Source organism: Orycteropus afer, unplaced genomic scaffold, assembly GCF_000298275.1.
Source record: "Orycteropus afer afer isolate SDZICR_OR568_19922 unplaced genomic scaffold, OryAfe1.0 scaffold00030, whole genome shotgun sequence".
In the NCBI taxonomy this organism is placed as follows: Eukaryota; Metazoa; Chordata; class Mammalia; order Tubulidentata; family Orycteropodidae; genus Orycteropus; species Orycteropus afer.
In genome coordinates this window covers 5,072,011-5,096,703 of record NW_006921617.1, presented here as the reverse complement: position 1 = coordinate 5,096,703, position 24,693 = coordinate 5,072,011, and the positions used below count along the sequence as shown (strand labels likewise).

At 37.0% G+C, this 24,693-nt stretch overlaps 1 protein-coding gene across 1 annotated transcript in view; it reads left to right on the top strand.

The window, feature by feature from the left end:
* The window catches only part of TAF4B (TATA-box binding protein associated factor 4b), a 254,922-nt gene that overhangs the window by 73,455 nt on the left and 156,774 nt on the right, over positions 1–24,693 (top strand). Inside the window, exons 8-9 of the mRNA XM_007935568.2 lie at positions 3,530–3,659; positions 4,346–4,451. Of these exons, the coding sequence (XP_007933759.1) occupies positions 3,530–3,659; positions 4,346–4,451 (236 nt within the window). The remainder of the gene's footprint in view (positions 1–3,529; positions 3,660–4,345; positions 4,452–24,693) is intronic.

Genomic DNA, 24,693 nt, shown 5'->3' with positions numbered 1-24,693 from the left:
TCCTCTACATGTTTAATCCATATTTACATTTCTTTGCTTCTTTTCCTTGTAGAATTTAGGAAAAGTGACTTTAAGTAATCTTTCTCCCATTCTAAGATCATGTTGTTGTTGTTAGGTGCCATCGAATTGGCTCTGCCTCTTAGTGACCCTGTGTACAACAGAAGGAAACACTGCCCAGTTGTACGCCATCCTCACAGTCCTTGCTGTACTTGAGCCCATCGTTAAGCAACTTTGTCAATCCATCTTGTTGGGGGTCTTCCGCTTTTTCGCTGATCCTCCACTTTTCCAAGCATGATAACTTTCTACAGGGAATGGTCCCTTCTGACAACATGAGCAGAGTAGGTGAGATGAAGTCTGGCCATTTTTGCTTCCAAGGAGTATTCTGGCTATACTTCTTCGAGGACAGATTTGTTTGATTCCCAGCTAAAGAATATCATGTAGTGTTTCTCTATTGTTGTTGTTGTTATGTGCTTGACTTGTAGTTTGTATATAAAATACTATAAGATTAATTTATGTTAATATCCTAAATAGGACAATTAGAACTTGGAATGTCAGGAGAAAATCCTTTGCCTTTCTTTCCATAATTCTAGAAGTTCTTTAGAAGGAGAATGTGTAATTTTTTTTTTTTTTCCCAAGCATAATAGCTTATTCTCTTACTTGCCAAGTCAAAGCTCTTCTGTGGGCCAATGTCTATCTAAGATAATTTTAGTCTCTATGAGATGCAGTAATAACTGTCGTTTTAAATAGGACTTTATTTTAAAGAACACTGATGTATTCTTCTATACTTCTCACTTATTGTATTCTATTTTGCTTGGCAGGTGTGTGCAGGTGTATAAGAAACCAAACTCACTGCCATTGAGTTGATTCCGACTCATAGCGACCCCCTTTGGGTTTCCGAGGCAGTAAATCTTTACCAAAGTAGATTGTCCAGTCTTCCTTCTGCGGAGTGGCTGGTGGGTTTGTACTACCAGCCTTCGACAGGTGTATGGTACCCGTATTTTTTTAGATTAGATGACATATATATGCTGCCCTGGGTGTTTCAGTTATGAAGATGGAGCAAGATTGGGATTGTTAAGTCCCAGCTCAAAACATTGTGTTATATATTTGTGTAGGCATCAAAAATGGTATGAAGACTGTCTTGCAAATAGTTATTTAATAATATTTTATTACTATCTTTATACTGGGGAGCTCTGGTAGCATAGTGGCTAAGACACTTGCCTGCTAACCAGACGGCTGGCGGTTCAAACCCACCAGCCACTCCTCGGAAGGAAGGTTGGGCAATCCTACTTCCGTAGTGATAACTGCCTCGGAAACCCAAGGAGGGGTCGCTATGAGTCGGGGCCGACTTGACGGCACATAACAACAACAACAACAACATCTTTATACTGAAAAGAATAATAAAGGATATCAAGAAAGAAAATACAAACAATAGAGAGATAAGCAGTAATTATTAGTAGCGTTTCTGTTATGTTTCACTCTGAATTAGTGGTGTTTCTGTTACGTTTCACTCTGAATGGGTAAGTAGGACTCTGAATGTTTATTATTTTGTAAAATTTAAGTCTGATTCCTAGTGCTTTACAGTACATGAGTATGACCTCTACTTCATAGAAATGCTTTTTTTTTTTTTCCAGGAGTTTTTGTCTAGTCTCAAAGAATGATGTGTATTAAATTATTTTCAATTTATATTTCTTCTATGTTGTTGTTGTTATGTGCCATCGAGTCGGCCCCGACTCAGCGACCCCACCTTGGGTTGCTGAGGCAGTATCATTACGGAAGTAGATTGCCCAGTCTTCCTTCCAAGGAGTGGCTGGTGGGTTTGAACTACCAGCCTCTGTTTAGGAGTCACATGCCTTAGGCACTATGCTACCAGAGCTCCGAATAATTTCTTTATAGGAGCAATAATTCCTGTAGGATTACTTCCTAGGATATTTTGTGATTCTTGTGAGTTTTTTTTTTTTTTTTTAGTAGTACTCATTAGATTTATATTTGTAAAAGTTAGAAAATCAAAGCAAATTATCTCTCTCAAACTCTGTTCAGTATTTCATCTCCTAACAAGACTAATTTTTGTTAGCCATCTGTAAGTTTAAGGACTTCTAAATAGTTCACTATCAATAGCTGGCTCAAATATATGGTGACTATGTTGCTTCTTTGAAGTGAGAAAAAGAATCTGTGCTGTTCTGTTTTTTCCTTTTTCTTTGAAGCTAAAAATTGGAGTCTGCTATTACAATTTTAGGAGCCCTGGTGGCACAGTGGTTAAAGTGCTTGCCTGGGAACCAAAATGCTGGTGGTTTGAACACATGAAACGATGTGTGAGAGAAACATGGCAGTCTTGACTGATAGCCTTGTAGTCTTAACAGTCCTTAACAGTGTAAGATTCATAGCCTTGGAAACCTTGTGGGACAGTTCTACCCTGTCAAGTAGTGTCGCTGTAAGTTGGAATCGATTCAACAACAGTGAGTTTGTGATTACTATTATAATTTTTTTTTCTGTTGTCCCTATGCTTTATCCTCTATATTTCTTGAATTATGTTATCTTAGAGAATGTCTTTAGCATTGTCATTTTTCAAAAAGTTGTTTAAGAAGAGGCCTTTTAAAAACAACACATAAAAAGTCATCATCTTTTAGGGTTATGTTTTAGGACATCTGTGGGTAAAAAGATATACAACTGTGATTTGCTTTAAAATAATGGAGAGTTACAAGGAAGTGGTTAGGGCCATAAATGAAACAAGGATGGTCAAGAATGAATCATTGTTGAAGCTAGGTAAAGGTATAGGGGGTTTCATTTTATTCTCTCTCTTTTTGTGTATGTTTTAAAATTTCCAGGATAAGTTAAAGGATGAGGTAGGATCTGTCTTAATTACCTGTTGCCACTGTAACAAATACTACGAGTGGTTTTAACAAACATTTATTTTCTCACTGTTCAGGAAGCTAGAAGTCCAAATTCAGGGTGCCAGGGAAAAGCGTTTTCTCTCTGTTGGCTGTAGGGAAATGTCCTTGTCTTTTGTCACCTTCTGTTTCTTGGTTCCCTGAAGATCTTATGATGTAGCATCTGTCTTCCCTCATTTGTGCTTGATGGCTTTGTTGCTTGTTTAATCTCAAATCTCTCAGAAGAGATTGATTTAAGGCACTTTATACTAATATTGCCTTATTAACAGAACAAAGAAAATCCATTCCTAGATGGAATTATAACCACAGGTACATGGGTTAGGATTTACAACACATTTTTAGGGAACACAGTTCAGTTCCAACAGGATCCAAACTTAAATTGGGTTATATGAAGTGGAAATTTGAATTCTGCTCTAAAAAATAATAAATAATTTATGAGTAGTCATGTTTTCATTTTTGGACAAGATAATTTTCATGCATAAAATTTTAAATATCCTTTCTTATTACACTAAGCTGAAGGTGTATGTGTGTGTAGATAAATTGATAGTTGGGTGATCATAATTTGTTGTTACTGTTGAAAGTACTGAAAGTCTCTTCTTCACTAGGTTTAGTTGAATGTGTAGTGATAGTTCTCATTGTTTCAGGTAGTCCAACAGCCTTCAGGAGGGATCACAAAACAAGTGACTGCACTTTCTCATTCTTCAGCATTGACCATTCAGAAATCTGGACAAAAGCCAGTCGACACTGTAATATCGACCAGTCAATTTTCTCCAGGTAACCTGGCCTGTACCCCTGTACCTGCCCACAACACTGGGTTTGAAACACTGTGGAATTTTTGTACTCAATTTTTTGTTGTGTTAAGAGAAGAGAGCATTGGTGTTTAAAATTGGCACCAACGCAAGAAGACTGAAAGATAACTACTTGTTACACTCTTTGTGCTTTCGTAGCCACTTTTTGGAGGTGTCTGTTGTTTTATGGTGAAAGAGGCAACTACTCATGGTATTCTGTAATTAGCTAAAACAGTCTACTAGTAAATAAGTATTTTTTAATTTTATTATAGCCTTATTCCTTTCTAAAATGTAGTCCTTTAACTTTGAAAATCAGTCCTACATATGTAAGTTAGGCGGACATTTATGTGTTTTTAAAATCTTAATAATATAAGTTAAATACTATTACATGTTTTAGTCACCTTTTGTGCTTGATTTTTTATAATGCTGTCAATTCTTTAGATAGTTTGAAAGTCACATAAAAAGAAATGGAGAGGTCTTTATTTTATAGAAATAATTCCTTACGCAGAGAGCAAATTCATTGCTATGTTTCAATTTCAACATAATTCAAGGGCAAATTGAACTTTTCTTTGACTATATTATATATATTAAAAGCTGTTGTCTTAAATTTTTCCTAATGTGGCATCATTGTATTTTTTTGTTCTACTTTCTTCTCTTTTTTTATTTTTATAGCTTCTATTCTAAAGCAAATAACCCTGCCAGAAAATAAAATTCTGTCTCTTCAAGCATCTCCTCTTCAGAAAAATAAAGTAAAAGAGAATGGAACATCATCCTTCAGGTAAACATAACAGTTAAAACTTGATCTGGTTTAAGGAAGAAGTATTAAGAGAAAAAAAATGATGACAGAGAATAATGCTGAAATAAAATAAATATATTGATGCCTTTAAAAAAAAAAAAACTAATAGTATTTCAGTGAGTATAATTTATAAGCAGTAAAGTTCACAAATGTTAAGATATATGTATATGCCTGTGTAATTAAATACAAATCAACATATTTAACATGTGCATCACCTTTAGACACCTTTCAAATGAGTCATCTCTGTATTCTGCCTCTGTCAGCTACTATTCTTATGTCCTTCACCATGTATCATTTTTGTCTGCTCTCAAACTTCTGTAAATGGAATGTTACATTATGTACAGCATATTTTTGCTATTCATCCCTGTTGGTTTGAATATTAGAAGACTGTTTCATTGCTAAGAAATATTCCATTGTGTGAATTTAAATTCATTTATCTATTGTCCTATTCAAGGATATTTGTGTTTTTTTCCAGCTTTTGATCATTTATAGAAAACTGGTATAAAAATAAACGTGCAGATTTTTAAAAAATATTTTTACTGTGATTTAGGTGAAAGTTTACAGAGCAAATTCATTTTCTATACAGCATTTCATACACATTTTGTTTCATGACTTTAGTTGTAATTCCCCACAATACAACAGCTCTCTTTTTTAAAAAATAATCCTCCCCATAGTTACCTCTTCCTTGTATCATTTCCTCCCATACACTCACATATAGATCTAAGGGTGATTGATCATATATGGTAAGTGTATGTCTCACGTTTTAAAAACTACCAGACTGTTTTCCAAAATGTGACTGTATCAATTTACATTCCCACAAGCAATGATGAGAGTTCCTGTGTGCTCCATAGCTTTGTCAACACTTGATATTGTCAGTTTTCTGGATTTTTGCTTTTCTGATAGCTGTGTTTGACGTATTTTATTTTGGTTTTAATTGGCATTTCTTTAAAGATAGTGAGAGTATGTGTTTATTTGCTACACATGTAATTTCTTTGGTGAAGTGTTTGTTCAAATCTTTTGCCCATTTTTTCTTTCTGTTTCTCTGTTTTCTTATTGTTAAGGTTTGAGAGTTTTTTTAAAATATATTCAAGATATAAGCCTTTGGCCAGATAAGTGATTTACAAGTATTTTCTCTATCTGTGGAGTATCTCTTCATTCTCTTAACAGTATTTTTTATTTTGATGGAAGTCCAATTCACTAATTTTTCTCTAATAGATTGTGGTTTTCACATCTAAAAAATGTTTTTGTACCGTAAGGTTACAAAGATTTTTTTCTCTTATATTTTCTTCTAGAAGTTGTACAGTTTCTGATTTGTGCTTTGTTTATTGATACTTTTTAATTCTCATCCACTGCTTGTATAAACTATTAGTGTGTGCATGTTCTACTTTCTTCTTTCTCTATCTTTTCCCATTTTTAGTCACATTATTTCTGCCTTGCACAACATGTAACATTTATTCATTAGTCTTCTTTCTAATTTCCACCTATGTTTTAGTCATAGGTCTACTTTTACAAAAATACATTAAGCTATTTACTTTCTGACCTCTTTCTGAAATCTCCTCATTCATTTCTTGGCCAATGAAGGTCATTTGCTAGTCGATTCCTCAGGAAACATTCATAGGATCTTAAAAGCTTTCAAGCAGCCATCTAAGATGTAGCTAACGGTCTCCTAGCATCGGAAGTGAAGAAGAACGCAAAAAAAAGGGGGGGGGCATTTAGAAGCAATCAGCCCTAAGACACAATGACCCTTGAGACCAGAAGAACTAGATGGTGCCCGACTACCAATGCCAACCACTCAGGAAAGGATCAAATCTGGAGATACTGGATAGAGTGGGAGGGAAAACGTGGACCAAAATCCAAAAACTCAATAATGATCAGAATTACTGGTCAGATGAAATCTGGTGAGATTCCCAGTACTGTGGCCCTAGAATACATTCTGTGCCTGGAAGGAATCTCACCCCCAGGGGAAGGCTCTCAGCCCAGTAGTTAACAAGATGTACACACAGACCACTCAACCCAGGATGACACACCCTACATACTCTATGGTAATACATCCCTTAGAGCGATAGACCATGGGACACCAGAGGACCAGCATTCAAACTGAGGAAATGCAGGACAAATAGGAGTGCATAAATATGAGGGGCACAGGGGGAAGGTTACAGGGTAGGGAGGGGAGGAGACTGGGTTAGGGTTGGACATGGCAAATGGTGAATGAAACTAAATGTATGTGTTACGTTGAATGTAAAACAAACTCTTAAAGAAGAAAAACACATTCATAGGTACAGAATTCTTTAACTTCTATGTTGGAAACTATTTTCAGTGTCTTTGATACTTGTAGGACAGCTTGGCTGGATATAAAACTTTCGATTGCTCTTTTTGTATTGCATTTTTTTTTAAGATGATACACCAGTATTTCTCTGGTTTCTATGTTCTTTTTATTACATTTGATCTTTTTGTCTGAAGGCCTGAAGATTTTAAAGTTTATATTTCAAATTTAATAATTTTACACTAGGATATATTGTAAAGATGATCATTCTACCATCGTTTTCCTAGTTTTCAATTGACCCTTTCAGCCTGTAGATTCTGCTGTTTTGTAATTTATAAAAAAAATTGCCTTGAATGATAGTCTTAAATATTTGTTCTATTACATTGTTTTGTGTTTCTTTGGCAGTGAATGCAATAGTATGGGTTTTATTTCTTCATTTCCTCTTTCATTTCCATTGCTTTGTCTCTTTGACCCTTTTTCTACATCTTCTTTATCTCATTTTCATTTCTTTGGTTGTTTAGTGCTTTTTAACAGGTTTTCCTTTGCATCTGTTTACCCTTGGAAAACTGTTTGGTTCTTTTTTGATTTGCAGCACTTTAAATTTTCTCCTTTTGCATCTTGTCCCTTTACCAAAATCTGTTTCTCTGTCTTTTTGGCATGTGTGCCTTTTTTCTCCCCGAGAAGCTACACATTTCAAACACTACCAGTTCTAAGTCAGATGTGCTTTTTTAAGTCCCTTTCCTGTAACCATGCTTTCATATATCAAAATACCTTTTTGACTTGAAGTGTATTTAGTCTTTCTGCTAGTAGTATATTTTATCATTTTATCCTTATGCCTGCCAATAGATCTCATGTTTTTGTTTTCTGCATTTTTTCTCAATATTCTTTTGCTTGCTTACCAAAGGGTGAGGGTAAGTTGGGAGAGGGCAGGGTACTGGAGGACTAGACACGTGTCCCGAGGTTTATTATTTTTCTTTTTCATTTTATACTTTATGTGGATAGTCTTTGTTTTTAAGTATGCTCTTGCTGTGGTTTTTGGATTCTTTGTTTTCAAGTTATGCTGTTGGTGTGGTTTTTGTAATGTTGGAGGAAACCTTAGAAGATAGTAATCTAGGCAGCCATCATTGTCTTCCATTTTGACAGGTTTTTCCAAAAGGCTAAATACGTGTACTGCCATCAAGATATAGAGAATATTTTCAACACCTGTGCTCTTTCCTAGCCATCCCTACATTATATCCTAAGGCCAGACAACAATACATCTGCTTCCTATTGTTGTAGATTAGATTTGTCTTTCATAAGGAAGATGGGGCAGTCTACTTCTGTAGAGATAATGCCTTGGAAATCCAAGGAGGGGTCACTATGAGTCGGGTCCAACTGGATGGCACATAGCAACAACAAAAAAGTTTTTAAAAATGGAGTTATATAATTTGTATGCTTCTGTCTTGTTCCTTTTGTTAAAATATGTATTTGGTATACATCCATGCTGTTGCATATACCAGTCCTTTGTTCCTTTTCATTACTGAGTACTCTGAGTACTGTTGCATTGGATAGATGTGTACTGTATTCATTTATACTGCATTTTTGATCTCTTCACCTGTTGATACATGTTTGGGTTGGTTCCAGTGTTTGGCTGTTTTGAATATAGCTGCTGAGAAGCCTTATGTCCAGATCTTTTGTGTGTTTTGCCTTTACTTCTGCTAATACTTAGAAGTGAAATTGCTAAGTAGTATGGTAAGTGTATGTTTATAAGAAATTGCCAAACGGTTTTCTAAGTGATCGTACCATTTTACATTCCCATCCGCTTGTTCCAGAGGTTCCGCATCTTTGCCAACAGTCAATACTCAGTTTTTTTGTTTTTTCTTTCCACTTTTAGCTATTCTAGTTGGTTGTATAATTATATATCATTGTGATTTTAATTTGCATTTCTGTACTAATGATGCTAAAGTATATTTTCATGTGTTGGTAGCTATTTCTGTAGCTTCTGTTGTGAAGTGTCTATTTAAATGTTTTGCCCGTTTTCTAATTGAATGCTTTTGTCATGAGCTTTTTCAGCATCTGTTTTAGATGATTGATTTTTGTTATTCTGTTATTGTTTTAAGTTACTTTTCTGTTGTTTGTTTGTTTAATGTTAATTCAACCTTCCATTCCTGAGGTACTCCTTTGTATACAGTGCTGTGTTTGGTTTAATTAATATTTTCTTAAGGGGTATTTGTTTATATTCAGGAAGGATTTTAGTCTTAAAATGTCTTTGTCAGATTTTGATATCTACTTTTGGTAGCTTACAAAAAATAAGTTGTAAGTAATTTCCCCCTCCTTCAGTGTTTTCTTAAAAACTTTGTGCAGAACTGCTATTATTTTTCCCTTAAATATGTGAATGAATTTACCATCAAAACTAAATCTCTTGTTTTCTTTGTGAGAAGTTTTTTGATAAGAAATATCAGAATTTCACTTTTTCTGTTTTGTTTTATGTCAGTCTCAGAGTTGTATCTTTGAAGATTTTTGTACATTTAATCTTAACTTTTTAAAATGTGTTGACATGAAATTTTTCATAATATTTCCTTTTTTAGTGTCTGAGGATTCAGTAGTGGTAATATCTGGTATAGTGAATTTTTCAATGACTACATATTTTGTCTTACTTCATTTTTGTGTGGGGGTGAAGTTGTTCATTTCATTCTTTATCTTTTTAAAACCTTGAAGAATTTTAGTGACATTTCTTTTCATTGCTATGGTTCTACTAATTTTGTTAATGTTTTCAAACAATCAACTTTTGGGAAAAAAAAAATCAACTTTTAATTTTGTTGATTTTTATCAGTTAGTCATCTTGGTGTACTTTTCAGATCTTTTAATTATTCCTTTCTTAATTTGAGTTTATTTTGTTCCTTTTTATCTCGCTTCTTAAGTTAGAAAGTTAGATTATTCAGTTTCAGTCATCTTTCCCACCATAAACATTTAAAACTATAAAATAATTTCTCATAAATCCTGATTTTGCAGAATCCAATTAATTTTAGTAGTTTGTCTTCATTTCCATTCATGTCAATACAGTTTCTCTTTTCCCTTCCATTTAATAGGGCAAATATATAGGGATTTTCCAGATACTTTATTTTTGTCTTTTAGTTTACTTTTGCTATGATCAAAGAAAATATTTTATATCATTTCAATCCTACTAAATGTATAGAAGCTCCACAATGTGGTCAGTCTTGATGAGCATTTCATGTGCACTTGAAAAAATAGTTGATCATTTCGGTTTGTATATGTCAGTTTGGTGAAAGTAGCTATAGTGTTCACATCTTCTGTACCTGGTTCTTTTTTGTTTTATTTTGACTAGCTCCATCAATTCATCAATTACTGAGAATGATTGTTAAAATTTCCAATTATATTTGTGGATTTGTATATATTTACCTTTAGTACTGTTAGTTTTTACATTACATAGTCTAAAGCTCTGTTATTAGATGTATATATACCAAATGTCTTTTATTTGTGAAAATATTTCTTTTACTCAAGTCTCTTTGGTCTGATATGAATATGGTGATTTCAACTTTCTTACTATTATTTGCTTATCAAATATTTTTTCTTCTTTTCCTTTCAACCTGTATAAATGTCTTTGTATTTAAGGGAGGGTATTTTATAGCTAAGGAGCTTCTGGTGGTGTAGTGTATAAGACACTTGACTGCTAACAGGAAGGTCAGCAATTCAAACCCACCAGCTGCTCCACGGAAGGAAGGCTGGGTGTTCTATTTCCGTAAAGATTTACAGCCTCAGAAATCCAGTGGGGGTTGCTATAAATTGGAAACAACTCGATGGCAGTGAGTTTTTTTCTTTTTTAGTTTTTTGTTTTATAGATGGCATATAATTGGGTCATGCCATCTATTTTATTGAGTCTATCAGCCATTCCTTCTTAATTGACATTTTTTTCACCTTTATATTTAATTATTGATATTGTTATATTAAAGTTTAACATTTTGTCCCTCATTCTTTTTTTTAATTGTGATTTGGGTGAAGATTTACAGAGCAAATTCACTTTCCATATAGCAGTTCATGTATACTTTGTCTCATGTCATTGACCACAGTTTACCACAATGCAACAGTTCCCCTCCCACTTCCTCCCCATAATTACCTCTTCCCAGTGACCATCCCTCCATACTCTCCTGTGCCCTGAGCTTTCTCCCTGTGCATAAGCAGCCCTTCCTTCTTCTCCCATGATTATTCTCTCCAGGGCGTGTGTCTACTTGAGGTAAATGTTTAACTCATATGCCTGTACAGGTGTGGGTTCAATTCCAGACCTGAAGGGCAGCTAGGGGCCATAGTCTCAGTGGTTCCACCAGGCTCTATTGGACCAGAAAACCTGGTCCCCCCCTCTTTTTTTTATCCCCCCTCCAAATGATTTTGAGTTTTGTTCCACATTGTTCTCCCTCTCTATCATGGATCTCCTACATAGATCCCCTTCCAAGTGGATGACAGTGGTGGCCAGGCACCATCTAGTTCTTCTGGTCTCATAGTTGTATAGGTTGCAGATCAGATGGTGTACCAGTCGCTGGGACTGATTGTTTTCATTAATTTTGGTTTTCTTCTTTCTTCTTTGCTCTTGATGAGGAAAGACCCATCGTTGCATCTAGATGGCAGCTTGCTAGCTTTTAAGATCCCAGTCGCTACTTGCCAAAGTAGGAGGTGAAACAACGTTTTGTATAGTATGTTATGCCAGTTGAGCCTGATGTCACCTGCGACTGTGGTCCCAAGCCTGCAGGTTCAACTGCTTGGTCCCTCTGGGTAGCTGGTTGTGACCAAACAGTGACCACAACCTTGCCCCTTGTCAGCTCTACTATACACCTGGGAATTCTGATCATTCACATAAACTTATAGGACCATTGTCTGCCCACCCTATATATGATCTTGGATACACTCCCCATTTCATGTTGTTGTTATATTGTTGTTTGCTGTCGAGTTGGCCCCGACTCATAGCGACCCCTCCTTAGGTTTCCAAGGCAGTATCACTACGGAAGTAGGATTGCCCAACCTTCCTTCCGAGGAGTGGCTGGTGGGTTTGAACCGCCAGCCTTCTGGTGAGCAGTCAAGTGCCTTAGGCACTATGCTACCAGTAGACATACCTAATTGTTTAGCTTGTCCACCTATCTATCCACCCATATACCCATGTTAGCCTTTACTGACAACGCAGTACTGTATGTACAAAAGGGTTCATATTTGTTGTCTGTACCTCCCATGTACCTCTCTATGTCTTTCTTATCCTCAATGCTGCCATATTGGTCACTCATATTTGGTACATTGCCCTTCTATTCACCCAAATCAATACTTACCTCTATCTATCTAACAGCGTTCCCTCCCCTCCCCTCCCACCCCTGGTAACCAACAAAGAAAATTTCCTTAAATAGATAAACCTTTCCTTAACTTTTACAATAATGTTGTCCCTCATTCTTTTCCCTTCTGTTACATTTTGTCTTTTTTGGGATCAATGATTCATGTTTTGATTTTCATTTTTTTTCCTCTATTGTCTTTTTATCTGTGTATCTTCACATATGTTGTGTGTGTGTGTGTGTGTATCCTATACTGATTACAGTATGCATTTTTTAACTTGTCACACTCTAGTGTCACTATGGTGTTAATTTACATAAAAATTGGTAAACCTTGCAATAGTATGAATCTTTATACTACCCTCTTCTTTTGTGCTGTATATTCTCATGTAAATTACATCACGACATTATAAACAGCAGTTTTACAGTGTTAAGATTTTAGCTTTAAACAGTTTTGTTTTTGTGTGTGTGTGTGTGATTTCGGTGAAAGTTTACAGAGCAAATTCACTTTCCATACAGCAGTTCACATTAACCCTGTCTCATGACGTTGACTACAATTGACCCCAATGCAACAGCTCCCTTTGCATTTCCTCCCCATAGTTACCACTTCCCTATGTCCATCCCTCCATTCATTCCTGCTCCCTGAGCTGTCTCCCTGTACAATAACAGCCCTTCTTTCTCCCGTGACTGTTCTCTCCAAGGAGTGTATCTACCTCACGTAAATGTTCAGCTCATATGCCTGTCTTTTGTTTGGCTAGAAGCCACAGGTGTGGGTTCAATTCCAGACCTGAAGGGCAACTAGGGGCTCAGTGGTTCTACCAGGCTCTATCAGACCAGCCAACCTGGTCCTCTCCCTTTTTTTTTCCCCCCAAATGATTTTGAGTTTTGTTCTACATTGTTCTCCCTCTCTATCCAGCATCTCCTACATAGATCCCCTTCTGAGTAGTTGACAGTGATAGCTGGGCACCATCTAGTTCTTCTGGTCTCATAGTCATATAGGCTGAGCAATCATATGGTGTACCAGTAGCTAGGACTAATTGTTTCCATTAATCTTTATTTTCTTCATTCTTCTTTGCTCTGGATGAGGAGAGACCCATTGTTGCATCTAGATGGCTTCTTGTAAGCTTTTAAGATCCCAGTCGCTACTCGCCAAAGTAGGAGGTAGAATAATACTTTATGTAGTATGTTACACCAACTGAGCTTGATGTGTGCTGTGACTATGGTCCTGAGCCCACTGGTTCAACTGCTTAGTCCCTCTGGGTAGCTGGCTGTGACCAAGAAGTGACTACAACCTTGTCCTTTGTCCTAAGCACCTGGTCATTCTTACAAATACACTTCTAGGACTGTTGTCTGCCAGCCCTATACATGGTCTTGGGTACAATCCCTGCTTCTTAGACATACCTAACAGATCAGCCTAAACAGTCTTGTTTTTTTAAATGATTACTTTTTAAGATGATTATTTAGTGTCTGCCAGAGGACATAAAATTAAAGCCTAGTTAAGTTGACACATAATATTAACCTTCACAGTGCAAGTTTCTATCAGAAACAATGGAGAGCAGAAAACAATGAAGTAACAGCTTCAAGTTTTGACAGCAAAAAATAGTTTTAAAACCACTAAAACTATCCTTCTAAAATGTATGCAAACAAACTGACAAAGCATTTCTAATGATTCTTTTTCTTCTGTAGGTCCTAGTTTTCATGTGGCCTTATTTCCCTTCAGCCTTAAGCTTTTTTTTTTCTTTTTTAATACATTTTATTGAAATATAATTTATGTACTGTGAAATGCACAAAACTAAAGTGACATGAGTCAGTGTATGATTTTTTTTTACCCCCGCAGTGTTTCCTCTCCTCCTCTCCCACCCCTGGTAACCAACAAAGAAAGTTTCCTTCCATATATAAACCTTTCTTGGCTTTTTACCATAATGAAGCAGTACTATATTTGTCCCTCTGTGATTGACTTATTTCACTCAGCATAATGTCCTCCAAGTTATGTGGTGTTTTGCAGATTTCATGTTATTCTTTAGTGTTGCATAGTATTCTGTTGTGTTTATGCACTATAGTTTTGTTATCCATTCTTTTGTTGATGGGCACATAGGTTGTTTCCATCTTTTGGCTATTGTAAATAGTGCTGCGATGAACATGGGTATCTATATATCTATTCTTGTCCTGTCTCTCATTTGTTTAGGATATATACCTGGTAATGGGATTGCTGTGTCAAATGGTATTTCTAATTCTAGATATTTAAGGAGTCACCATACTGCTTTCCACAGTGGTTATATCATTTGACAGTCCCACCAGCAGTGTATGAGAGTCCTGATTTCTCCACGTCCTTGCCAGCATTTGTTATTTTCTGTCTTGTTGAATGCTGCCATTAGTGCTCGGTTGAGGTGGTATCTCATTGTTGTTTTGAATTTGTATCTTCTGATGGCCAATGATTGTGAGTATTTCTTCATGTATTAGCTGGCCACCTGAATATCCTCTTTGGTGAAGTGTCTATTCATGTCTTCTGCCCATTTTTCAATTGGATTGTTAATCTTTTTGTTGTTGAGGTGTTGTAGTTTTATATAAATTTTAGAGAGAATTCCCTTGTCAGATATGTCATTACCAAATATTTTTTTCCCAATCTGTGGGTTCTCTTTTCACTCTTTTGGCAGTGTAATTATTGCTGTCATTTTGTTACGTGCTTTTTTGTGGTACTGCTGATTTCCTTGTTCCATATAATTTTCTCTGCTGAGCTCATTTTGTTTATGAATCGTATTATCACTTCCTTCGTTGTTATTGGTTTTGTTGTTGTTTTTGTTATGTGCCGTCAAGTCAAACCCGACTCATAGCGACCCCTCCTTGGGTTTCCGAGGCAGTATCACTACGGAAGTAGGATTGCCCAACTTCCTTCCGAGGAGTGGCTGGTGGGTTTGAACCGCCAGCCGTCTGGTTAGCAGGCAAGTGTCTTAGCCACTATGCTACCAGAGCTCCCATTGGTTTTAGTATTTGCTAAATATTTGTACTGATCCTCTTTTTTATTTTGATATGAAGGTTTATCATTTTTCTTGGCAGTTACCCTGTAATTTGTAATTTTCTTTCCAAGTTTAGAACAGTCCATTCTGTCTCACAGTTGTCTTGACTTCCTTACCATTTAGAAGTTCTGTAACTACACTGTTTTTTCCCTGTTTTTGGTTTGTAGTTGTCCTCATATTTGTTAATCGATGTCTCTGGTTCCCTGTTTACAATCTTGTAGGCTTATTTACTTTAGATACTTCCATAATTGGGTTGGTTTCTGGGTTATGTCATCATGTGTGTTTATGGTCAGTTGTTGTTTGCTGTTGTTGGTTCTCTGTCCAAAGGACTTCCTTTAGTCTCTCTTGTAAAGTTGGTCTTGCTTTAACAAATTCCCTTAGTTTCTGCTTATCTGGAAATATCCTAATTCACCATCATATTTGAGGGACATTTTTGCTGGGTATATAATTCTTAGTTGGAAATTTTTCTCTTTCAGGGTTTTATATATACCATCCCACTGTCTTCTCGCCTGCACCGTTTCTGTTGAGAAATCTGAGCTCAGTCTAGTTGGTTGCCCCTTGTAGGTAACATTTCATTTTTCCCATGCTTTGGTTTTGGTGAGTTTCATGATGATTTATCTTGGTGATGTTCTTTTGAGGTCTCTCCTGTTTGGGGTTTGTTGGACTTCTTGAATGGATAGATTCTCATCTTTCATCATACCAGGAAAGTTTCTTCCAATGATTCTTCGACAGTTTTCTCTGTGGTTTTATTTGTCTCATCCTGTTCTGGAATTCCAGTGACACATGGGTTATTCCTTTTGATGGTATCCCACATGAACCTTAGGTTTTCTTAATTTTGTTTTGATCTTTTTTATGATTGATCCCTTTCCAAATGAGTATTGAAGTAGGTGCCTTCAGTCTCCCTAGTTCTGTCTTCCGTTGATTCAGTTCTACTCTTTTGCCCTTTCAATGTGTTATCTATTTCAGAAAATTTAGTATTAATTTTGTGGATTTCTATATGTAAATTTTGTATTTCTCATTTTTCGTTTTGTTCTTGTGTTGTCTTTTGAAATAGTTCTAGGGTTTTCTCTGTGTTTCCCTCAATTTTGTCAGTGTATTTCTTGATCTGTCTCTCAGTCTGTTGAAGGTACCTAAATATAATTCTTTTGAGTTCCTTTTCAGAGGGTTCCAATGCTGCTTCTTCCTCAGGGATGTGTGCTGGGTGTGTATCCTGGTCCCATCTTCCTCTATGCTTTATCTTGCTTCTTTGTGTGGACTTTGATGCTCTGTTGTCTCTGAAGCATTGTGACCTTTATGGTTTTATATTCATTTGGTGATTGTATGTTGGAGTGACTTGCCCACGAATTTTGTTTTGTTTGCATGTTATCTATGAAAGCAGGGTATTGTGTTCCTCTATTCGCTAGTTGGCAGCACTTATACACTCTCACCTCTCTTCTTTCCCGTTCTCAGCCTCGCATATGTCCTTGCCATCCTTGGCAAAGGGAGCCTGTTCTTATGTCCCTAGAATCCGAGTGAAAATGTTGTCACTTTAAATATCCAAAAATTCCCACTGCTTTTAAGCATTCAGAAAGGCTGTACCCTCGGTCACTTTAAATATCCAAAATGGCCACTGCCATTTCTTTAAACAACTGACAATAGAAATAACGTTTGACCCAGCAGTTCCATTACTAGGAATATATCCTATGTAAAAAGATTAGAGGTAGGACACGAACAGACATAAGCACACCTGTGTTCATCGCAGCACAATTCAGTATAGCAAAGAGATGGAAACAACCTAAATGCCCATCAACAGATCAATAGATAGCCAAATTATGGTACATTTACACAGTGGAATACTACTATACTACATTAAAGAACAATGAAGGATATGTGGATCATCTCACAACATGGATGAGCCTGAAGGACATTATGGTGAATGAAATAAGTCAATTGCAGAAGGACAAATGTTGTATGAGCCCATTACTGTACAAAGACAAGCAAGGGTTTGCTTAAGGAAGGGAATAATTTCAGGCTAGTTGGGGGCCACACGCTTAGGTGGCTTAGGGGAGGGATGGTATGGAAAGAGTCTGTGTCCACCATGATAACATAAGGGAAAGGGAGGACACTGAATTGTGCACATAAGATACACAGAGGCCAATACCAGTATATTCATAATACTGCATTATCATTAACACCAAACACCAGGCTATAGATAAACACATAAATATCTGATAATATCAGATGGGGGTCAGTGAACAGGATTATACTCTAGACCATGGATAGATTCAGCTGAGGCTACTAATCTTTCACAGACACTAATGATATAAAATACCCATATTTCTTACAGAAACAACAGAAGACAGACATAGAGCAATCCCTCACAGACAGCTGGACATTGGGAGAGAGATCCAACAGATCTCCCAACTCAGGACCATAGTATTGGGGGACACTAGACTCAATTGGCACAACAAAATACGTAAAAATCTTGTTCTATAACCTACATTGGTGAGTAGCGACTGGGGTCTTAAAAGCTTTCAAGCGACCCTCTAAGGTATAGCTAATGGTCTCCTATCGTTGGAAGCAAAGAAGAGGGCAAAAATAGAAGGGCATTTGGAAGCACTTATCCCAAGGACATGATGGACCTTAAGACCAGAAGAACTAGGTGGTGCCCGGCTGTCAATGCCAACCACTCAGGAAAGGATTAATACTGGAGATCCTGTATAGAGTGGGAAGAAAAACATGGAACAAAATCCAAAAACACAGTAATGACCAGAATTACTGGTTGGATGGAGTCTGGTGGGACCCCCAATACTATGGCCCTGGGATACATTTTGGGCCTGGAATAAAATGCACTCCAGGGGCTGGCTCTTGGCCCAACAGTAAATAAGATATACACGCAGACCACTCAACCCAGGGTGATGCACCCATATACTCTATGGAGATCCATCCCTTGGAGCAATCAACCACAGGGCATCAGAGGGGCAATATTCACACAGAGGAAGTGCAGGACACACAGGATTGCATAACTGTGGGGTGCACAGGTGCTGGGTGGTTACTGGGCAGTTAGTGTCATGAAACAAAATGTGTATGAACTGTGGTATGGAAAGTGAATTTTCTCTGTAAACTTTCACCCAAATCACAATAAAATATATTAAAAAAAAAAAAAAAAAAGGCCACTGCTTGGACGCATTCAAAAGGGCTGCACCCTCAGTCACTTTAAATATGCACAATGACCGCAGCTTATAAACAAAGTGGCTGCACCCTCTGGACAGTTGAAAGTCCACAGCTCAGGTTGTCTCCCTCCTTGCTTGTTTTCCTTCCTAGTCATAGGCCACCAGCACAGTCATCCCTGCAGCCCTTGGTGACTGGGGCTGATCTTTAGGTCAGTTCTCAGGTCCCAACACCACTTGGAAGTACTCAGCCTGTTGGTGCCATTAGAGTAACTGACAGTCCACAGCTCCAACTGTCTCCATACTTACTGTTTTCATTCATGTTTTTCCACTAGTTGGTGCCTAATCCACTTCTGTACACTCCCTTTGAAAGTTCAGGGCTCCAGGGTTGTTATCTGTATCTCTGTCATTTAGTTTATCTTTTCTTTGTTGAAGCGGGTCTGTGTAGCTTGTCTACCTATTCCGCCATCTTATTGAAAATCTGCAGCCTAAAGGTCTTCTTGGCTTGGCAGTTCTTCTGGTGAAGACCACTTTGTTTGCCTTTTTTGAACAATGTTTTTGTTTGTCTGCATTTTAGAAGGATAGTTTTAATGGTTTTAAAAGTATTATTTTGCTGTCAGAACTTGAAGTTGTTATTCCATTGTTCTCTGCTCTCCATTGTTACTGATGGAGAGTCGCATTGTGATGGTTAATATTATGTGTCAGTTTAGCTAATCTATGATTTTCTGTGATTTGGCAGACACTGAGTAATCGTCTTCCATTCTGTGATATGATATGAACAGCCAATCATTTGGAAAGAGAATTTCCTTGAGGATATTGCCTGTATCTAGCATATAAATGGATGTGCTAGCAAAGCTCACTTTTGCTTTTAACCCTGCAAACTTCTCCATGTTTGGTGTTTGATCTCCAGTTCGTGGGACTTAAGACAGAAGAGGTTCCAACCTGTTTACTGACCTTCAAGTTTTTATCATTCCTTGCAGCCGTGTGAGCTGGTGGTGCTCATCAGCCTGTAGTCTTTATCACAGGCTTAAGACTTACCGGCCCTCACAATTATGTGAGACATTTCCTTGAAATGAATTTCTATAATATAATCTATATATGCTTCATTGATTTTCCTTCTTTAGAAAACCCCGGCTAAGACGTGTAATTGTTCCCATGTATGTTTTTTCTTTTGTTCTTGTTGCTTTCAAGATTTTTCTCTTTGTGTTTCAACATTTTGACTATGATGTTTGACTGATAAACTTGTCTTTTTTTTCCTTCTTCTTGGATTTTATTGAACTTACTGGATCTCGTCATATGTTTTTGACTCTATCCTTATCTATTTAGATATTTTTTTACCTCTTCCTGTCTTTATGTGATTGCTATCATGTATGCATTAGACCTTGTTTGATATTTTCCTACCTATCACTGAGATCACTGAGATTCTTTTTAATTTTCTTTGAGCACATTTATATGCTGCCTTAAAGTCTTTGCCTGCTAGTTGTAGCATTTCGCTCATTTAGGGGTTACTTTTTTCCTTGACTCTAGGTTAGATTTTCCTGTTTTTCATGTTTGGTAATTGTGTGTGTGTGTGTGTGTGTGTGTGTTTTAAGACTTTGAATAACTTCCTGTTTTTCATATGTCTAGTAATTAACAACTCTGGGTTTAGTTATGTTCTCTGAAATGTATTGATTTTTACTTTAGTAGACTTTAACTTGGTGGTTCTTGAAATCTAAACTTGGTCTTCACTGGTTTGAACTGCAGTTGAAATATTCACTCAGTTCCTTCATCTTCCTCTGGCTGTTTTTGTTAGATCTCCTGGAGTGTTCCCCTGAACATCTGTAACTGACCATTGACATCTTCCATTGACTAGTGATTTAGTCTGAGTCTCTATGTAGATGTGAAGGTGTACTCCTTTGTTGCTCCTCGCATTCTGGTTTATCTTCCCTAATTGTCCAAATGCTCTTGAACAAAATCTGCCTTCTGACAACTCAAGTCATAAGAAATGTGGCTGAAGAGACTGAGGAGGGGAGTAGAACCCTCAGACCAGAAGTCATAAACTGCAAATTTTACTCATTGTTGGTCCTGTCTACCAAGGGTTGACTTCCTCTAGTTTCTGACTACTATTGTTCTTTTATATATATTGTTTCTTGGTAAAATTATTTATCTATTCCTCTGTGTTCTTCAGCAGTTAATCATGGTTAAAGACCATGTGTGATATCTCAATATCTGGATTACCTGTGAGTCTGCTTCTTTTACCTGGCCTTTCAGACGTATTTTTTCCTACACCTGGTATTTGTTGTTTATTTATTTTTGTTACGATTTGGGTGAAAGTTTACAGAGCAAATGCACTTTCCATACAGCAGTTCACATACACTTTGTCTCATGAGATTGATTATAGTTTCCCACAATGCAACAGCTCCCACTTCTTCCCATAGTTAACATCTTCCCTGTGTCCTTCTCTCCATGCACTGTGGCCTCTGAGCTGTCTCCCTGTGCATAAACAGCCCTTCTGTTTTCCCATGATTGTTCTCTCCAAGGAGTGTACATAGCTAATTTAAATTTTCAGCTCATATGCCTGTCTTTTGTTTGGCTGGAAGCCACAGGAGTCGGTTCAATTCCAGACCTGAAACACAGCCGGGGGCCATAGTCTCAGTGGTTCCATTAGCTCTATCAGACCAGCAAACCTGGTCCCCCCCAATATGATTTTGAGTTTTATGCCACATTGTTCTTCCACTCCATCCAGGATCTCCTACACAGTTTCCCCTTCTAGTGGTTGATAGTGGTAGCTGGACATGATCTAGTTCTTCTGGTCACGTAATCGTAAAAGCTGAGGGATCGCATGGTGTACCAGTCATTTGGACTCATTGTAATATTCCAGTCCCTCCTCCCCAAAGTAGGATGTGGAACAATGTTTTGTGTAGTATGTTATGCCAGTTGAGCATAGTGACTACGGTCCTGAGCCCACAGGTCCAACTACTCAATCCTTCTGGGTAGCTGGTTGTGCCCAAGAAGTGACTATAACCATATCCCTCATCAGCTCTACTATATACATGGAAATTCTTATAGAACATAGTAATATACTTACAGAAACATTGTCTGCCAACCCTATACATGGTCATGGGCATACTCCCACCTGAATAGACATACCTAAAAGTCTAGCCTCTCCACCCATCTATCACCTTATATCCATGTTTGCCTTTACTGACAACACAGTATTGTATGTGCAAAAGGATTCATCTTTCTCATCTGTACCTCCCATGGACCTCTCTGTGTCTTCCTGTTCCTCACTACCACCATGTTGATCACTCACATTTGGTACATTGCCCTTCTCTTCACCCAAATCAGTTCTTGTCTCTTCCTGTCTAAGAGTGTTCCCTTCCCTCCCCACCCACCCCTGGTAACCAACAAAGAAAATTTCCTTCTATATATAAACATTTTCTTGACTTTTTATAGTAACAGACTAATATAATATTTGTCCTTCTGTGATTGACTTATTTCACTTAGCATAGTGTCCTCCAAGTTCATCCACATTATGCAGTGTTAGGCAGATTCTATGTTATACTTTAGGGTTGCATAATATTCCATTGTGTGTATGTACCGTAGTTTGGTTAACCATTGTTCAGTTGATGGACACCTAGGATGTTTCCATCTTTTGGCTATTGTAAATAGTGCTGCGATGGACACGGGTGTGAATATGTCTGTTCCTGTCGTGACTCTCACTTCTTTAGGATATGTACCTAGTAATGGAATGGCTGGGTCAAATGGTATTTCTAATTCCAACTTTGTAAGAAATCACCATACTGCTTTCCACAGTGGTAGTATCCTTTTAAAGTCCCACCAGTAGTGCATTTGTTGTTTTCTGCTTTGTTGTACTTTGCTACTACTAGTGCTGGGGCAAGATGGTATCTCGTTGTTTTGATTTGCATCTCTGTAATGGCTAATGATCGTGAGCATGTCTTCATATGTTTGTTGGCCATCTGAATATCCTCTTTGGTGAAGTGTCTATTCATGTCTTCTGCCCATTTTTTAATTGGATTATGGGTCTTTTTGCAGTTGAGGTGTTGTAGTTTTCTATAAATTCTAGAAAGAAGTCCCTTGTCTCATATGTCATTGCCGAGTATTTTCTCCCTATCTATAGGTTCTCTTGTGACTGTTTTGGAGGTCTTCGGAAGCACATAAAAATTTAATTTTTAGAAGGTCCCATTCATGTAGTTTCTCTTCTGCTCTTTGTGTATTTTGGGTTATGCTTGATAGTCTATTTATGCCATATATTAAGGCCCCTAAATTTGCCCCTAGATTTTCTTTGAGGAACTTTATAGTCTTAGGTTTCACATTTAAATCTTTGATCCATCTGGAGTTAGTTTTTGTGTATGGTGTGAGGTACAGTACAGATCTTGTTTCATTTTTTTGCAAATAGGTATCCAGTTTTGCCACCACCATTTATTAAATGAACATTCTCTTCCCCATTTAATGGATTTTGGCCCTTTGTCAAAGATCAGCTGACCATAGGTTGATGATCTATTTCTAGGTTCTCAATTCTATTCTGTTGGTCTATGTGTCTGTCATTGTACCAGTACCAGGCAGTTTTGACTACTGCGGCTGTATAGTAGGTTTTGAGATCCGGCAGTAGGAGACTTCCTGCTTTGTTCTTCTTTTCCATAGTGCTTTGCTTATCTGAGGTCTCTTTCCTTTCCATATAAAGTTAGTGATTGGTTTTTACATATCCTTAAAGAATATAGATGGGATCTGGATTGGGATTTCATTGAATGTATAGATTGCTCTGGGTAGAATGGACATTTTCACAATGTTCAATCTTCCTGTCCACGAGTATGGTATGTTCTTTCATTTATGTCGATCTCTTATGGTTTCTTGAAATAGTCTTTTATGGTTTTCTTTGTACAGGTCTTTTGTTTCCCTGGTAAGATTTATTCCCAAATACTGTATAATTTGGGTAGCTATTGTAAATGGTATTGATTTCCTTATTTCATTTTCAGCAGTCTCTTTGCTGATGTAGAGGAATCCAACTGATTTTTGGATGTTGATCTTAATATCTTGCCACAATGCTAAATCTCTCAATTCTTTCCAGTAGATTTTTGACTGAGTCTCTTGGGTTTCCTCGATATAGGATCATATCATCACCAAATAGGGATACTTTGACTTTTTCCTTACCAATTTGGATACCTTTGATATCCCTTTCTTGCCTTATTGCCCTGGCTAGACTTCCAATACAATGTTGACTAGGAGTGATAGAAGGCATCCTTGTCTGGTTCCTGTTCACAAGGGGAATGGTTTCAGTCTCTTTCCATTAAAAATAATGTTGGCTGTTGGTTTTGCATAGATGCCCTTTATTATGTTGAGGAATGTCTCTTCTATTCCTATTTTAAGTTGTCCTTATACACATCTGCAGAATGGGTGTTGGATTTTATCTAATGCCTCTTCTGCATCAATTGATATGATCATGTGGTTGTTTTCCTTTGTTTTATTTATGTAATGGCTGACGTTGATTGTTTTTCTAATGTTGAACCAACTCTGCATACCTGATAGGAATCCCACTTGGTCATAATGAATAATTTTCTTGTTATGTTGTTGGAGTTTATTGGCTAGGATATTGTTGAAGATTTTTGCATCTATATTCATGAGGGATATTGGTCTGTAGTTTTCCTTTTGAGTGATGTCTTTGCCTGGTTTTGGTATCAAGGTTGTGCTTGCTTCATAAAATGAATTAGGGAGGATTCCATCCTTTTCTGTGTTGTGGAAAAGTTAAGTGGGATTGGTGTCAGTTCTTCTCTGAATATTTGGTAGAAATCTCTGGTGTAACCGTCTGGACCAGGACTTTTTTTTAATTGGTAATTTTTTTTTATGACTTCTTCAATTTCTTCATTTGTTACAGATCTTTTAAACTTTTTCAGCCTGTATTAGTTTAGGTGAGTAGTGTGTTCCTAGAAATCTGTCGATTTCTTCCAGGTTTTCAAATTTGTTGGAATACAGTTCTTCATAGTATCCTGATACTATCCTTTTTCTTTCCTTTGGCTCTGTTCTGATGTTGCCTGTTTCGTTCCTTATTCATGTTAATTTGTATTCTCTCCCTCTTTTCCTTTGTTAAATTTGCCAGTGGTTTATCAATTTTATTAATGTTTTCAAATAACCAACTTCTTGTCTTGTTGATTTTTTTCTATTGTCTTTCTATTTTCTGTTTCATTGATTTCTGCTCGAATCTTCCTTATTTCCTTTCTTCTGGTGACTATAGGCTTTTCTTGCTGGTCTAAAAAAATTGTTGGAGATACTGGTTCAAAATGTTGATTTTTGGCTCTTTCTTCTTTTTTGTTTGCATTTATTGGCATAAATTGGCCTCTGATCATTACTTTTGCTGTGTCCCAGTGATTTTGATATGTTGTGTTTTCATTCTCATTTGATTCAAGGAATTTTTGAATTTCATTTTTTATTTTTTCTCTTACCTAGTCTTTCTTATGGAGAGTGTTGTTCAGTTTCCATGTGTGTGTTCTTTTTCCATTG